General features: G+C 35.7%; 1 protein-coding gene across 10 annotated transcripts in view; it reads left to right on the forward strand.

Annotated features, from left to right (window-relative positions):
* ARAP2 (ArfGAP with RhoGAP domain, ankyrin repeat and PH domain 2) overlaps nucleotides 1-16,928 on the forward strand; it is a 207,940-nt gene that overhangs the window by 116,087 nt on the left and 74,925 nt on the right. For all 10 annotated transcript variants that reach the window (XM_036853114.1, XM_036853112.1, XM_036853105.1 and 7 more), the window contains 4 exons: nucleotides 4,386-4,549; nucleotides 8,787-8,999; nucleotides 12,229-12,334; nucleotides 15,719-15,866. In XM_036853114.1, coding sequence (XP_036709009.1) covers nucleotides 4,386-4,549; nucleotides 8,787-8,999; nucleotides 12,229-12,334; nucleotides 15,719-15,866 — 631 coding nt within the window. The remainder of the gene's footprint in view (nucleotides 1-4,385; nucleotides 4,550-8,786; nucleotides 9,000-12,228; nucleotides 12,335-15,718; nucleotides 15,867-16,928) is intronic.

Here is a 16,928-nt window from a genome sequence, read left to right on the forward strand (position 1 = left end):
AACCACATTAAGACATATCATAATCAAATTCCTGAAAACCAGTGTGAAGACAAAAAAAAATTTTAAAGTACCAGAGGAAAAAAGACACATTAAAAATAGGGGACAAAGATGAGAATGTCTTGTCAGAAGCAGTGCAAGCCAGGAGATAGTATAATGAAATCTTTTAATGTGCTGGGGGCAGGGGGGAAACAAAATAACCAAACCAGCAGCTATTAGCCTAAAATACTCTATCCAGCAAAAAGATCTTCCAGAAATGAAAGCAAAATAAGTATGTTTTGGTCAAACATGCTGACTTATACTACAAGATTCAGTTTTTTTTATTTCTGTATAAATGCCTAGGATATTATCTTCTTCAGTCATGTTTTTGGAATGTGTTGTTTTTGTTTTTTAGTTGTGTTTAAAATGTTCTTTATAAAGGTGAATTTATTTTTCATACAGACATATCTATAGATCCTGTCATTTGTTCTGGTTCTTGTCAGTAGACCAAGCTCAAATATGATAGTCTATACTTTGTGGTTATTATATTACAGTTTTGAGAAAGTTGTTTTTATTAGTCTTGGGACTTGGTTTCTAGGTCTTATTGAACTGTCTTAACTCATAGGATATAGGGATTTTTTTTATATGGCTTTGAAGTACCGTTTAAAATTTAGGCTTGGGGAATGGACAGTTAGGAAAATTTATTTTTCTATAATTAGAGTTCTTTAAAAGAACTTCCAGATTTTCAAGATATAAATTCCTATTTCTTTGGAATCATTATCCAGAAATGTAAAATTGTTGTTCGATAACACTTGAAATCACAAAGTTGGCCAGCATTTGTGTTAAAAATATCTTTTGATGCTTTATTCAATGTGCACAGAGTTTAGATAACATCAGAGAGGAAAGTTGTTGAACTGATGCTATTAAATGTCAGACATCTACTGCACAAGATGATGTATTTTAGGATTCAGCCTTTGACAAGTGGATTCAGGAGTTAACTTATTACTCATTCTACCCTTCACTAGTTCACAAGCAGACAGCTAAACTTGTCATCAAAGGATTTCTTCTAGTTAGAAAGAAAATTTGAAGTTGGAAACATTTACAGTTAATGGCAGAATTATACTGCTATCATAGAGGGCCATTCCCTTTTGGGTTTCTTTTACTGCTTGCTCAAATACTCATTGTCGTTTGTTTATAAGCACACCTTTTCAAAGATTTTTGTCTCATATTCAGAGCTTAATTATCAGATTAAAAAACCAAGGCTCAAAAAAAGTTAAAATTTTCTCTTTACCTAAACTCCTTAATTTAGCAAGAGGTAATTTTGATTAAGTCTACATAATGTAGGGGCTTGATATTCCTCAAGGAAATTACCCGAGTTATATAGTTTCATTTAGACAAATATGCCCAGCAGTAGAATGTTTTTGAGCTAAAGATGATGTAAGGCTAAGGTATGTCAGGAGCATTAGAGCAAGTATCAGAATTCTTCAAAAAGAAAATTACAAGACCTGGAGATCAAGGCTGTTGTGGTGGTGTGGAAAATAAAAACAATAGATAGAGTTGCCGGGAGAAAAGAGATGAAGATTACGGGCACCAGTGTCACTGAAGAAGTTACAGCAAGTTCAGAAGATGTTAGAAGTGAGTGGAGTGGGGTGCCAGTAGCTTTATCTTCTTAGAGGAGCATTTCAAGAAAAGAAACCAAAGGACAGAAAGGAGTACTTTTGTTTTCTTTTTCTTTTTATTTTTTTAGAAAGTACTCGAACTGTGTTTTTTTTTTTTAATTTATTTTAATTTATTTATTATTTTTGGCTGTGTTGGGTCTTCGTTTCTGTGCAAGGGCTTTCTCTAGTTGCGGCAAGTGGGGGCCACTCTGCATCGCGGTGCGCGGGCCTCTCACTATTGCAGCCTCTCTTGTTGCGGAGCACAGACTCCAGACGCGCAGGCTCAGTAGTTGTGGCTCACGGGCCCAGTTGCTCCGCGGCATGTGGGATCCTCCCAGACCAGGGCTCGAACCCGTGTCCCCTGCACTGGCAGGCATATTCTCAACCACTGCGCCACCAGGGAAGCCCTGTTTTCTTTTTAAATTAGGGCCAGTGAATTATCAGGAATGTGAAACATTACCCCCCCCCCCCAAAAAAAGAAACCAAAACAATCCAGAGTTCAAGCAGCTCATTCCTTTCTCTTTGGGTTGAATCCAAAGTAGCTGTCTCATAGTCTGAAATGAAAATTAAATAGTTTTATACTTAAATACATCAGCGATTACTTTGTGTTTCAAGTCAAATTTTATATCTAGTGATAGAACATTAAAACTTATTTACCCACTAAATACCTCGTGCTATGCTAAAGGCTATTGATGCTGAAATGCTTTCTTTGTTTGCTTGTACAAAGTTTGGGGTGTAGCGGCTAAAACATTCACACAGGTAGAGCAGGCGATATGATGGCGGGTAGAGTGGATGTTCAGGATTAAGAAGGGACGCCTGGTACACAATAAGCATTGGATGGAGAGAGATGGGGATGGAGTGTCAGCGAGGGTTACCTGGAATACACCGATGGGGGAGGAGCTGGAGTAACAGCCAAAGAGCCGGAATTATTTATTATGAAGACAAGAACATGTTAATTCTTCCTTCCTTCCTTCCTTCCTCCCTTCCTTCCTCCCTTCCTTCCTCCCTCCCTCCCTTCCTTCCTTCCTTCCCTCCCTCCCTCCCTACCCTCCCTTCCCTACCCTCCCTTCCCTCCCTTTCTTCCCTTCCTTCCCTTCCTCTCTCCCTCCCTTCCTTCCTTCCTTCCTTCCTGGAATGGCAAAATTGGAGGGGAAAATACGGGCCAGATCATGAGGGCCTTTTAATCTTGAAAACTCCAGAGCTGCTGTGGAAGGACAGTGCTTAGGAGGTGATGTCATTAGCTTCGTATTTTAGAAAGATCATTCTGGCAGTGTTGGGGAACAGGGACTAGAGAGGTGGAGAATTGGGAAATGAATTTTGTTTGGAGGGGTTTTAGTGACTTCAAGGAGCGGTACAAAGACCTGAAAGAAACCAATGTTCAAATAAAGAGGAGGCAGAACATATATGTCAGGGAACTGGAATGAACAGAATTTTGTGACTGAATTCATGTGGCAGTGATTGGGTGGGAGTGGGGTGGACCAATATACAGTTAATGAATCCTAAATTTCTGCTAGGATAAGTGGAGGAAGTAGTACTGGTTTGGTATGAGGAGGGATAAAGATTTGAGATGCTTGTGGCACCTTAAGGTGAAGATGTCCAAAAATCAACATTAATTAGTATTATGTTTTATTATTTACTAATATTACATTTACTGAGTGCTGAGGTGGATACTGTTATTATCCTCATTTTGCCAGTGATGAAACTGAGAACCAAAGAAGGTTGATAACTTGTCCAAAGTCATAAAGGAAGTGAGTGCAGAGCTAAAACTTGAGTTTGGGAATTGATTGGATTTCCCACTCTCTTAGCTGCTTTATGCTCTTGCTTTTCAATCACATAGAGATCTGATTTGTGAGACAGTTACCGCCTGGAGATAGGGATTTGGGAGTTACCAGCTTATATATGGGGGATGAAACCACTGGCCTGAATGACATGTCCCTGGAGAGTCCTTGGAGTTCATGTGAGTGCACTGAGGTTACAACTTCATTTTCAGAAACAGGAAGTGAGCTTGGGAAAGAAATTGAGGCACCAGAAATATAGGAGGACAAGCCAGGAAGGATTGTGCTACAAAAGCCGAATTGGGTGGTATTTTTTTTTCCTCTTTTTTTTTTTTAAAGGAATAAGTCATCAAACAGTTCTAAAATCTTGAAAAACATAGCCCCAAATATCCATGAGAAGTCATAGGTGATGCTTGCTAGAAGGGTTTCTGTTCAGTTATTCAGAAACAGAAAGAAAGGGGAAATGAAAGGAGGCAAGGAGGCGAGACCACAAGTTCAGGGAACTTCCTGGACTCTATGTAGAGAGAGACGTGACTGTACATGCAAAGAGGGATTGAGTGAGTGGAAGCTGGTGGTAGACAGAGGGGTTTTCTTTCTCTTTTTTAAAATATATTTATTTATTATTATTTATTTATTTATCTTTGGCTGTGTCGGGTCTTAGTTGTGGCACGCGGGATCTTTCATTGTGGCGCGTGGGCTCTCTAGTTGTGGTGTGCGGGCTCAGTAGTTGCGGCGCGCAGGCTTAGTTGCCCTGCGGCATGTGGGGTCCTAGTTCCCTGACCAGGGATCAAACCAGCTTTCCCCGCATTGCAAGATGGATTTTTAACCACTGGACCACCAGGGACGTCCCCAGAGAGGTTTTCTTCTGATGGATGAGAAAAGATCCCATTTATATGGATCTAAGGATAATCTGTGTAGAAGTAAGAATTTTTTAAAAGGCAAAATTATAATTTGAAATATTTTTGAAACCTTACAGAACATTATACATCCATGGGCATACCAAGTTGGATTTCACAGTCTGGCATACTGCAATTGAAAAAGCAGCAGGTACAGATGGGAATGCATTACAAGATCAGCAGCTCAGCAAAAATGACGTTCCCATTATCGTGAACAGCTGTATAGCATTTGTTACACAGTATGGTAAGTATCACAAAGTTTTTATTCAACCCACAGAACTCATAGTAGCATATTTACAGTTTTTAAGTGGTACCTCCATTGGACTGAATTAGAGCCCTTTGTAAGTACATCAGTGAAAAATAAAATTGTCGTCACTCTTCAGCCTAAATGCCATTCTTTCTCACAATAAAGCTCATTTAAATTATATCATGTGCCTTTACCATTTCCTTCTTCCTTTACATGCATAAAAATTTTAAATGACATAGTAGAAGAATCTATATTATAAAATGTATATTAAAAATTGATTAACATTGTACTTTTCAGGGGTTATAACTTTATAGTAAAGTCTAGGGGAACGCAGAGGTGCCTCAGTGTGTTTTTAGAAGTGGTATACTATGGGACAATGTGTAAAAGAATTTACTTTTTGTTGGCCTGTATACAAAGTGTATGTGTATTTATTCCATTCAACGTGCTATTGGTCATATGTTTATATTAAGAATCATGGTCATTAACTGTGATAGTTTGACTTAATTGTAACAAATATTTTTATGAATAGTTTGCAGGTTAAAACCAACTTGATTTATACCCACATGTGCAGCTTCATTTTAATTTAATATGCTATGGTAGTATTTTAGATATGCCTAAAATTAAATAAAGTATGCCTTTATTATTCATGTTTATTTTCAAATTACTATTCATTCTTAAAATTCCTTCTGTTACATATTTCCTTAATACTCTAAAAGGTAGAGTAAATAAATTGCTTAACTATATTTTTAATATAAAAATATGTTTTTTCTTTTAACCTGTCGATAGATGCCATTGATTTAGATTGTACGTGCAGAAAAGAGTAAAACGATTATCTGGTATTTTGGAAGCTATTGATATATTAACCTTTCATTGTTCTCCTAATATTAAAAGTATCTTTGGGTGTTTTTAATTTGAAAAGAAAATGTTATCATTGAAAGAGCTGTAGTAAAACATTGTGTTATGAGTTTTTTTTTACTTATTTATCAAGTGTCTGTTGTGTGCTAGCTGCTGAGTTTGATACTGGAAATTGAACAGTGGGAGTAAAGAGTGAAACACAGAGCCATAAATCATGCCTTCCAGTCTGAGAACTAAAAGAGCTGATGTGAAACAAAATGTCAAAAATAACAAAGGCTATGAAGAAAATAATTTTGGGAAATTAAGTTTAGAATATGTGTATATTAATATATTTTCTCCTAGGGAGAGTGCCATTTTAAGTATTTTAGTTATTTCATATGTAATCCAAGTACAATTATCATTAATATTCAGATTTATTGTATTTGAATTATATATCTATTGTAAATATGTATGTAATCACATTATGTGGGATTACTCTATGAAGTTCCTTCCCTTGATAGTATGTTTATATTTTTCTTATCAACTGTCATCATCTGTTTATTTGAAAATGGGGGAAGAAGAAGGTTATCATCTTCATTTATTAGTAATTCAGTATTAGTGCATTTACATTTTGTAGGTATAAATGAATTGCACACATATTCTGTTTTAGCAAGAGCATAACCTCATTGGGAATTTTCAAATCATGTTAATTTCATAATGGCATAAAGTGTTTCATAAGCTGACAAATGATTAAAATAACTTGACTAGCTTCAGCATATCCAATTTAATGTTTCTCTGGGGAAATCAGAAGTTTCTTTGTGGTGTTTATTTGAATTTAAAATCATTAAGCATTAGATTGTTTTCAACTAAATTTCATACATTATAACTACTTTGTAGCTCTAGCATAAGGTACATTAACTTGCATATTAAAGTAATAAAGCCAATAAAAGACTTCATGTATTTTTAGCTTTTTTTTTTTAATGAGCAGGACATGGAGAAAACCCCAATATTACCAGCATGTATACAAGGGAAGATTTGATATGAACTTAGAAAATGCCCAATGATTATAGGATGCAAGTGGTTGGCTCAGAGCCTTTATGGTCATAATTATTTTGAATTTCCTAATCTTTGGGTTAAAATCTAAGGCCAATTTTTTGTGCTCATGGTGTCAAGATCCGAATCTGACCAAGTTCACAGTATAATTCTTAGAGTTTTAATTTCTTTAATGAGTTACAGTAGTTAGTTCTTGGGGGAATATATTTAATTTATGTAAACAAAATTACCTTCAAATTCACATTCAGTTACCTTGTGTACCAGCTATTAGAAATTCACTCAACCAGCAACATAATCTCTCAGAAACTGTCTTTTTTTTTTTTTTGGTAGAATTTGCTTATTATTCTGTTGTGGTCATTTACTAAGTACCTACTGAATTCTTCTAGGAACTGTGTAGCTGCTGTGTACAGAAAATAAGACATGATCTTTGCCTTCTAGGAGTTTACAGATTGTGGATCAAAGGCAAACAAGTGGGCAATTACATCTCAAGTGTACAAAATTCTATGGCAGAGAGGTTCAGGGGTTGGTACAGGTGTCCATGGTTTAGGGGTGAATTTCACCCAGTGTAGAGGTGGTCATGGATGGCTTCATGGGTGAGGCATGGAACCTACCACAGGTCTTAAGAGAAAATGGGAACTAGTTAAGAGAAAGAGGGAATAGGAATTCCCGGAAGAGGAAACAATGTATGCCTAGGTGCAGCGTCATGAAGGAGGTTGTCTGTTCAGGGAACTTGGGGGTAGTTAAATGTGGCCAGAACTCAGTGTGAGAAGAGCGGACAAATACAAGAGGCAGGAGGGTTAGTTAGGAAAATTCATGTAGGATCTTATGTATCATAATAAAATCCTCAAACTTGCCCTCAAAGCAGTGGGAGGGCTGTATCCATATTTTTAAGCATGTTGGTAACACTAGCCAACCTGTGTCTCAGACCATGCTGCTGTCATTTTCGAGACAGACTGGAGGGCTGCACAGGAATAGGACAGGGAGTTGTGATAACATAGTGAGGAACTGGGTGCACAAAATAATAATCGCACATGGGATGGAAAAAGGGGACACTTTTGAGAGAGAAGTCATGATGAAAAATATATGTGACATTTTTGTTTGGTGTGGTAAGTGAGAAAGCAATGCCAAATTCTGAGGTATAGGAAGAAGATAAAGAACATGTTGGGATTGGGAGGTGAAGTAGTGAGTGGGGCAGGAGAATTAATTTGTTCATATGTATAAGTATAGTGTGTGTTGCATGTATTATGTATGTAGTATATCTCTATTAAAGTGCATGTGTGCATTTGAAATTTTAGGAATTAAAACCTGAATGGAAATGTACATGTAGTAGTTGAAGTGATGAAGATGGATGGGTTCATCCAGAGAATTTTGTAGGGAGCAGAGAAGAGAGTTGAGGATGGATTGCTGGGATCATCAGTAAATACTGGGTAGCAGAATAAATAGAAGACTAGAAGAGCAGTCATAGAGGAAGGGGCAAAAAAGATGAGATCATAACATCACAAAAACCTTGAGATTAACAGAATTTTAACAGGGATTCATTGGGTTGTCAGACACTGCAAGGGATTCTTATTACATAAATACTGCAAAGCATCTAGAAAATAGATATTCTTGATGAAGATGGTCCTGATAGAGTGGAAATTGGGCACAGAAGCAAGATTATGTGGTTGAAGGATTAACAGGGATGTGAGATGGGAGAAAGAATAAATATAGGAAACTCAGATTAGTTTTGGAAGGAAGAGAGACAAGAGACCTGGGGGGAGGGGCAAAAAAGGATTTAAAAAATTTTTTTTGTTTGTATATCATCATCATCACTCCTCTTCCTCCAGTTAACCACTGCTACTCCTCTTATTTTATATGGGAAACTTGATGAATCTGTAACTTTGAAAAGGACATGACCCAACTCTTCATGTAGAAGAAGGTAAAGGTGGGAACAGACAGAATTAATATACTCACTCTGTGAGTGCAGAGACTTGAGGAAATTTATACCAGAGAGCCTCACTTTTGTTGGTGAAACTGGAGGCAAATTTGTAATCTGGGAGACTAAGCGAAGGGTACTTGTGGTAAAAGAACATTTGAAAAAGATGCTATGAAGGACTGGGGGAAGGGCTGGCCAGAGACTTACTAAAAGCTGAGGATGAAATAGTTGTTCATCAGGTTTACATTTTAAATATTAAAGTTGCGGGGGGAGGGGCTCTTTTTTTCTCATGCATGTTTATATCAGCTCTTGGATAATGATTTTGTCTTGTGCATCGTTCCAACACAAAAATTGGTTCTATTTTTAAGATATCAAAGTGGATTTTGACCTGAGACTTTTTTCATATAACCATTTTCTTTTTTTTTAACAAAGGTTTAGGGTGCAAATATATCTATCAAAAGAATGGTGATCCTTTACATGTAAGTGAACTCCTGGAGAGTTTCAAAAAGGATGCAAGAAGCTTTAAATTGAGGGCTGGAAAACATCAGCTTGAAGACGTGACGGGCGTATTGAAGAGTTTTCTCTCTGACATTGACGACGCACTTCTTACTAAGGAGCTCTATCCATATTGGATCTCTGCCTTAGGTAACACATATAATATAGAACAGAATAATAAAGGCTTGGCTTCTCATTTGATAATAGATTTTTAAAATCTCCTTTGATAATCTGAACATTTAATTGAAAGGAACAATATACATAATGGTTCAGAACAGAAATTGTGCAAATATCAATAGTTGTTTATATCTGCCTCAAAAGAAATTTATGGTGATAATTGCTAAACAGTGTTTTACGGTGATACTTAGTTTTTGGTAGATTTCTTAGTGCTTACTTTGCCTTAACTTTGGAAGTGCTATAGTCAAGTCCATGTAGGCTGTTAATTTTCTCATTAAGATTAAAATGAAAGTTTTAATATAAGATTGGTTTTACACGGTTTTGCCATATGGCTGTTTGGCTTTCCTTTTTCATTTATTCTGCCTCTTTAGAGTTACGTAACAATTTTTTTTTTTACTCTTTATTTTTTCTAGATTCTGTCTAATGAAGCAAAAAAGCTTTGCTGCACTGTAAGAGAACTTATTTAAGAAATGACCCTAGAAAAGTTAATGGGTCACATTGATTTTAGTAAAACCTATATTTACATCCATTAATTCAAAATAACTTTTTATAGAAAGATTATGATAAATACTTTTAAATATAAACATTGCCTTTAATCCCAGATTTCTAATAGAGCTATTTTCATTTTTCACATTATTTTATAGTCTTTGTCCCCATGCCTATGATTTACATATAATCTTTATTTTATTAATAAACCAAAAATATTTCCCATATATCTACAATGCTTTCAAAATGACAATTTTGAATCTTCATTTTTTCCACAGTTTTTAAAATGTATCATTGAATTATACCATCATTTACTAATATATTTCTCTCTTGTACATTTAATGTTTTGAGAAATTTTTTTATAAAATGACCTTTGAGTTTAACTATATGACGTCCCTCTGTTGAGAAATAGTTTTTTTCATTGAAAGCATTTGTTTAATCTAAAACATAACTATGACATTTGAAGGGATTAATTTTGAAATGTCATAAAACATCCACAGTTTGAAAAATTATTCCAAGAATGACCCTTATTTGTGTCAGCAAGAAGAGAGTAGTATTGTTATTAAAATAAAGCTTTTCACAATTTAACTGCCTAATTCAGAATTCTTATAGTTACTTCCTGATACTTCTAAAATCAATAGGTTTAACTCTAATCACAAGAAAAGTTGATTGTATAATTTTCTGGAATATAAAATATGGAATTAGATGATATATCTTTTAAGCCCAGTTACCCTGCCATCCTCATTTTTTGTTTTAAGATTTTATTATAATTTATAACCATGAAGTTATTTATAGTGTCTCTATTTTATAAAGAATTACAATTTGTCTTCATTATAAAATCATTTATCAAAAATCTGTGACAAATATGCTTTTGCTGAAGTTGTCAAATTTCATGACAGAGAAGTCTTCATTGTTGTCAATCTACCAGGAGGAGGTAGTTGGGAAGTATTAGCATGTGTCAGAAAGAAGTGTGTTCACCTTTCATTTGGATGTGAATCCTTGAGCATTTACTTGGAGGCTTCTACTTTGCTTTTAGATCCAATGTAGATCCAATGTAGCTCACCCTGAGCTGTCAGAAAAGTGCCCTTTGTTGGATCTGACAAGAATAAACTAGAACTCTCTGGGTGACCTCACAGGAGAGCTCTCTTGGGTCCTGTGAGCCCAAGGTGAAGAATGCCCTACAGTGGCATAGCACCTATTTATATGATATATGACCTCTTCTTCTAGGAACGCTATTAAACTGTCTGAAGTCTGTGGCTAGTTGAATAGATCGTTGTGTTTCCTGTATGACCTAAAATCTATCTTCTGTTTTCCTTTCCAATTACTTAAGCTTTATTTTGAAAATATCATCTCTTTTATTCTTATAAGATTTGTGAAAATATGCTGTATTAGCATGACTTGTTATAAGCGTAGTAGTATTAATTGCATTTTGTTGAATAAATACAATTACCTCTACAGTTAGAAACTGGATGACACAAGGGAAAATGTTTGGATTATACCAGGGATAACAGAAAGTTCTTAATTCACTTCTGGTATCGTCTCTGAATGTCATTTGGGTGTCATCCCCTCTTGCTTTTAGAGAGTCATCTACCAGCACAGTTAAGTCAATATGACCATGTTTACTTTTATAGATCTCATGTGCAGGCAAAGTCAGTACTAAAGAGCTATCAGTTGCAGTTTTGAATAGGAGCGTACTTCAAAAATGTGTCACAGAGTCTCTTACCTCCCCAGGGATCGGAATGCCCTTTACAAGTGACTGTGTACTTTCAAAGAATCATAAAGTGCTGCTGGCTTTCTGTTAATAGAATGTGTAGGGCTAAGCAGAAAATGAAAAAGCCTTGTTTCCAAAGGCAGTTGGGAATTGAGAGGGGATATATAAGTGCAATCCCCTTGAGTTACAGAGTCAGCACAAGTTATTTATTTGAAAAGAGGTCTCCTATTTCCCCTGTGAGGGAGTAGGTTAGACCAGACCACCACTGCACATCTTCTAGACTCCAGAACTTTGGAGGTTCCTGTGTAGTTGCTCTAAGTATTTGACTTCTTGGGGTTAGGAGGGTGGAGGAGAGTAATCCCTTCTCATCCTTCTCTCCCTGACTAAGGCAGAGGATCCATCCTCCTCTCAGTCTGTATCATCGTTTCTAGGGCCTACACATGACTTCTTCCACTGTCCCCTTACCTTCTCCAAAGAGTTGAAGGTTCCAGGGCTGGTGGAAGCCCCCTTACATGGATCTGTGGGGTAAGGTACAGTTCATAGTTCTGGGATGGTTCATAGTTTGGAGAAGATTTTTATGATTCCACAAGGGAAAAAGGTCAGAAATGTCATTTTCAAATAACAAATAGTGAAATCTTTCCATAGCTACAGTTAAAATACTTTTGGCTTATCTTTTCAATTTGTACTCTAATTTGTTATTAATTGAAAAGATTCCTCTTAGTTGACATTCAGTAGTCTGTAAAGTTGAAGATAAAATACAATCCTGGGTTTTGAAAGTGCTTCATTTTTAATTACAAAGTATAAGAACTATGACATATAGCCCTGGAATGTTTTTGTAAATACTTTTCCAGAATTATAGAAGTTTGAATGTTTTTCTATTGAAACTTGATTGTGTCAGTGAAATAACAATTGTGAATATTGTTTTAAAATACTGATAAAAGGCAAATTGGTAATACAGACGATTAGTTAGACCTCAAGTTTTACGTGTGTGTGTTTAACCTCTAGATACCCAAGATGACAAGGAAAGAATTAAAAAATATGGAGCATTTATACGTACTCTTCCTGGGGTCAACCGAGCAACGTTGGCAGCTATAATTGAACACCTTTTTAGGTGGGTGGATTCATGAACTTTTCTAGACATTTCAAACGTGGCACTCAATAAGACATTATTTCTTAAATTTAAAGTACTGTGGTTAACCTTCTATTTGTGACTATGAATCTCTCACCATATCTTAAGAATACTTTCAAAATGGAATTCCCATGAACTATCACTTTAGTGTCTCTTAGTGGAATTAAGACACATTTCAAATAAATAGCACTGGAGAATTTCTTAAATGGATTAGAAATAATCATGCACAGCAAATCAGATACATCCAGTACATAAGCAAGAATTTTAAAACATTTGAGAGGGCTGTCGGAGAAGGAAGTACAGGGACCAGAATTCTATAGCAGGAATCTGTGAGCACAGTATTTTCTCGTGGTGGACTCTTAATAAACTTTTATTTCTTTATTATGAGTTTGTATCTAACCTGACTCCAATATTTTGGTGTCAGACAGTTGATTAGATGAGGGAAATTTTAAAAATCAAAAACATTTTCTATGTTGGGGCATGTAGTCACCTGCATTTGGGAGGATAAGGGGAATAAAATGGTAGCTTGAGAAATGACATCTGAAGGATGACAATGTTTGGGAATAACATTTTAAGTCAACAAACTTAAGGTTTGTTTGCTTGTTTGTTTTGCTACGAGCAAGTTTTGTCATTACAAAAACTTAAATCAGTGTAAATATTGCTTAAGGAACATATTGTTTGCAGCTTCCTTCGTGGATGCAATATTCCCTTGAATAAATTTCTATGAACCTGAATTCTACTAAAAGTACCTTATTTGGAGTTTAGATTCCTAAATCCTCCACAGTTGGTCTTTTCTCTTTATCTTTCTTTTCCAGCCACCACTTCTGATACTTGTGAACTCCATTCCTACTGTAAATCTGATTTTCTTATTGCATCATATAAATGTAGTCTATATATTTATAGTCCTATCTCTATGCCTATGAGACATTGGGACAGGTAATTTTTTCTTCAGAAGTTATAATATGTCACCAGGCTGCTACAATTATCACATTAACATTTTTAACATTGTTACACATAATTCTTAAACTTTACACTTGAACTTTACACTTGAATTTCAGATGAGTTCCTTCCAATCCTTTTCTTCAGTTGACATATATTTTAGCTCCTACTATGTACAATACAATGTCCATTAAGGTTCCATGTAACAAAAATAGTTGATAATAATACATGAATGACAAAAATAGTCTTAAGTCTGCAGTTTCTAAATAGCACCAAGGAGCCCTGGGACCTCACAGTGAGAACTCACAGGGATGCTGCAGGGCATTTTATATTTTTTAGGAAAACAGCACCCTCAGGACAGATTTTAATATGGAGAATTTTAGCATAAGACATGGAATTATAGAGGAGGGATTAAGTGGTTCATTGTGTGTTGAGGTCCAAGTGATGTTTCAGATTTAAATGGATAAATGAACGGGGCATGAAAGAAAAATAAGTACGAGACATGAGTGAAGGATATTTTCTAGGAAATAGGTGTACCAGGAGATGAGATGGTTTGTAGCTAGCTGGCAGGAGGCTGCAAAAGACACTGTTGGTCATGCAGAAACATTTGGATTTCATTCCCTTAAGTGATAAGAAGTGACTGATCCAATCTGTTTTAGGATAATAACCCATGTCCTGCGATTGATTGGGAAGAGGTTAGAATGGAGGCAGAGAAACTATTTAGGAAACAATTTCCTTGGGCTTCTGATGAGAAGGGCTGAGTGGGAGGAGAGTGAGCTGGCTGAATGTGGGACACTTGGGGATGCTAGTGTGGGAGCAGGGAAATAAAGGAAGAAAAGGAAAATACATAGTGTACATGCTTTGTGCCAGAAATTAAGGCAGCTATAGAAACTGAAGAGGTGACGAGTGCTGGAGAAGGCTATTGCAGAAGGAAGTCTCAGGAGAGGTGGGAATGTTTGATAGTGTTGTCAAAAGTTTGAGAGGTCAGTTTGGATAAGGTCAGGTTGATTTAGCATTCACTTCCATCCCTGCCCTAGATTACAGACCATTTCCTCCATGACTAACTTTGACTTAATTCCATTCACCAGGTATGTATTACGCACTACGGTGTGATTAACACAAAGTCTCTGACTGTGAGATGCTTAGATTCTAGTAACACAGGCAGATGTGAAGATAAATTTTCCAGATGTTTACAGTCCAGTGTGATAAAAAAAAAAAGTACGGAAGTGGTTTTGAGAGGGATGCCCACAATTATGACATCTTCCTCTATTAACTTGCAATGCCTTTGGCATCTTATAGATCATATATGATGATCAAGCTTGCTCTGTGTCTGCTATGCAATTTGGCATTTCCTTGTGAGTTTCTTACACTATCATATATATTCCTGTCATGTTTCCTTATTTTTCCTGTACCTACTAGAATCTTTGCTCTTTATAGTCAGGTGTACCTACCTTAGTCTTGCTTTATTCCTTTGATAGACTTGGTCTCCCTTTTTTAGTATGTATTTTAGAAATTTACAAATGTAATTAGACAGGCAACTGAGCAGCTGCTATGTCTACAGTCAGTGACAGAGAGCATTAACAGATACTTCCATGGGCATCAGTTAGAGTTCTCCAGCATTTTTATCAGTGTAAATTTCCTTTTATTGGGGTGATGGCTGTATTTTGTTTTTAATCACTTTGAACTTACATTCGTGAGTACTTTAAATGCTGTTTGTAAAACTAAAGTGTTGTAGCCTACTGGTTGGGAGAATTGACTCCTCTGTTCATGTCTGTTCATTGTAAAAAGCCATTCTTAGTTCTAGCCAAGAAAAATGTAATGGTATTTCTTAATTAAGTGATTGCTTTTTGAGAGAAAATATCCTATTTTGAATAACCATCCAAACACATGCTGCCAGGCATTTTCTCACCCGATATGTACTTTCTGGGAAATTCAGCCTAGCCCTAAACCTTGAATTTGGAACTCTCTCCTATATGCCTCCCGATTTGCCATTCTTGCCTTATTTCCTGCTTACCTACTGCCCCTTTCTCCTCTTTTATTATGCTCCTACCCCACAAGTCATTTGACACCATTCTGCAAGCACACCTTTATGCCTTAGCTGCAGGTTGTCCCATTAGTGGAATTGTCTGGATATGGTGGGTGAGGAGTCCCTCTTCTAAAGCAGTGATCAAGTACTGCTTTGTAACCTGTAGTAATATCTTTAACAGTAGTCTTTTCTTATGTTCTTAATTAAACTGTGAGCTACTTGGAAGAAAGAACTGTGTATTTTTCTTTAAATCACCACTGTACCTTTTACATCAGAGACTTTCAATATGTGTGTATTAAAAAAGAGAGAGAGAGAAAAAACAAATGAGTATGAAGACTTATAAGTTCTATGAAATTTTCAAATAGAAATACATTGTAATAAGCTCTGCTTTTCTCTCACAGGGTTCAGAAATGCTCAGAAATCAATCACATGAACGCCCACAATTTGGCCTTGGCTTTTTCCTCCTGTTTGTTTCAAACTAAGGGACAAACTAGTGAAGAAGTGAATGTAATTGAGGACTTAATTAATAATTATGTTGAAATATTTGAGGTAAATATTTTATATCCTGCCATTGTAAAAATAGTTTTGATGTTACTGTTTGCAAACAAAAATGTGTATTTTGGGATGTTTTTATTCAGGTCTTTATGAATATTTAAAGAAAATAACGGATAGTTATATGATCCTTAAATTTTTAGATATAACTAGCTTTTTAAGCTATAGCCATTCATTTAAATCTGGCTGCTTCTAAAGCTTTTTTACCATCTGGTGTCTTGGACAGAATATTTCTGTTTATAGTGTTTCTATGTTTTTTTTCCTCAGTATATGTATGCATTAAGTATGTCTACTTAGAGGTATGAAATTTGTGAATTTCACAAATTCGGTAATATACATCAGGCTGATAAATTTTGCAGTTAAAGCATTTTAGTGTTTTCTTTTAATTGCACATGAACTGGAAAAAAAGAAAATTCTGAATTAACAGTCTGTGGTTTTTATTAAGTCATCTCTGTTCTAATTATTTGACTTTTCAATTTGCTATATTATGAAGTTCATATTTTCATGTTTCATCAGAAAACTGTTAGAATAGGGATGATTTCTTAATTCAAAGGAGTAAAAATAGACGAAATAAGCCTAGGATTTGAATATGGGTGGAATATAAGGGATCTGGGTCAAAGGTCCAGCTCCATTGCTTAAGTGCTTCTGCCATCTCAGGGTTGCCATTTAACCTTTCGGAGCATTCTGTTAAACAGTCTTGTACAAGACCCCTTGTTTTCCAGGGCTATGTATATACCAGATGAAATCAAATAGCTTAATGTAACAGGTCACCTTTTGTAGAGTTCGTACATTCTTACAATAACTGATAAAAAGATTCCTTAGCAAAGGGAAAGAAACTATATTTTAATAAAATAAAATATACAGTTTATATCTTAATTTATATAGGAATGGACCAGAATTGTTGGATTCTCTTTGCTCTTTGATCTCCTTTTTACTTCTTCCTATACGTGTCCACTGTTTTTGATCAATAGCAACTTCTTTGCAATAGTTCTGATGCTGAGAAATGAAAGACCTAGAAAAAAAAAATGTGTGGCTTTGCATGCTCTCTTTATTTTCTAT

Source organism: Balaenoptera musculus, chromosome 5 (assembly GCF_009873245.2).
Source record: "Balaenoptera musculus isolate JJ_BM4_2016_0621 chromosome 5, mBalMus1.pri.v3, whole genome shotgun sequence".
Classification (NCBI taxonomy): Eukaryota; Metazoa; Chordata; class Mammalia; order Artiodactyla; family Balaenopteridae; genus Balaenoptera; species Balaenoptera musculus.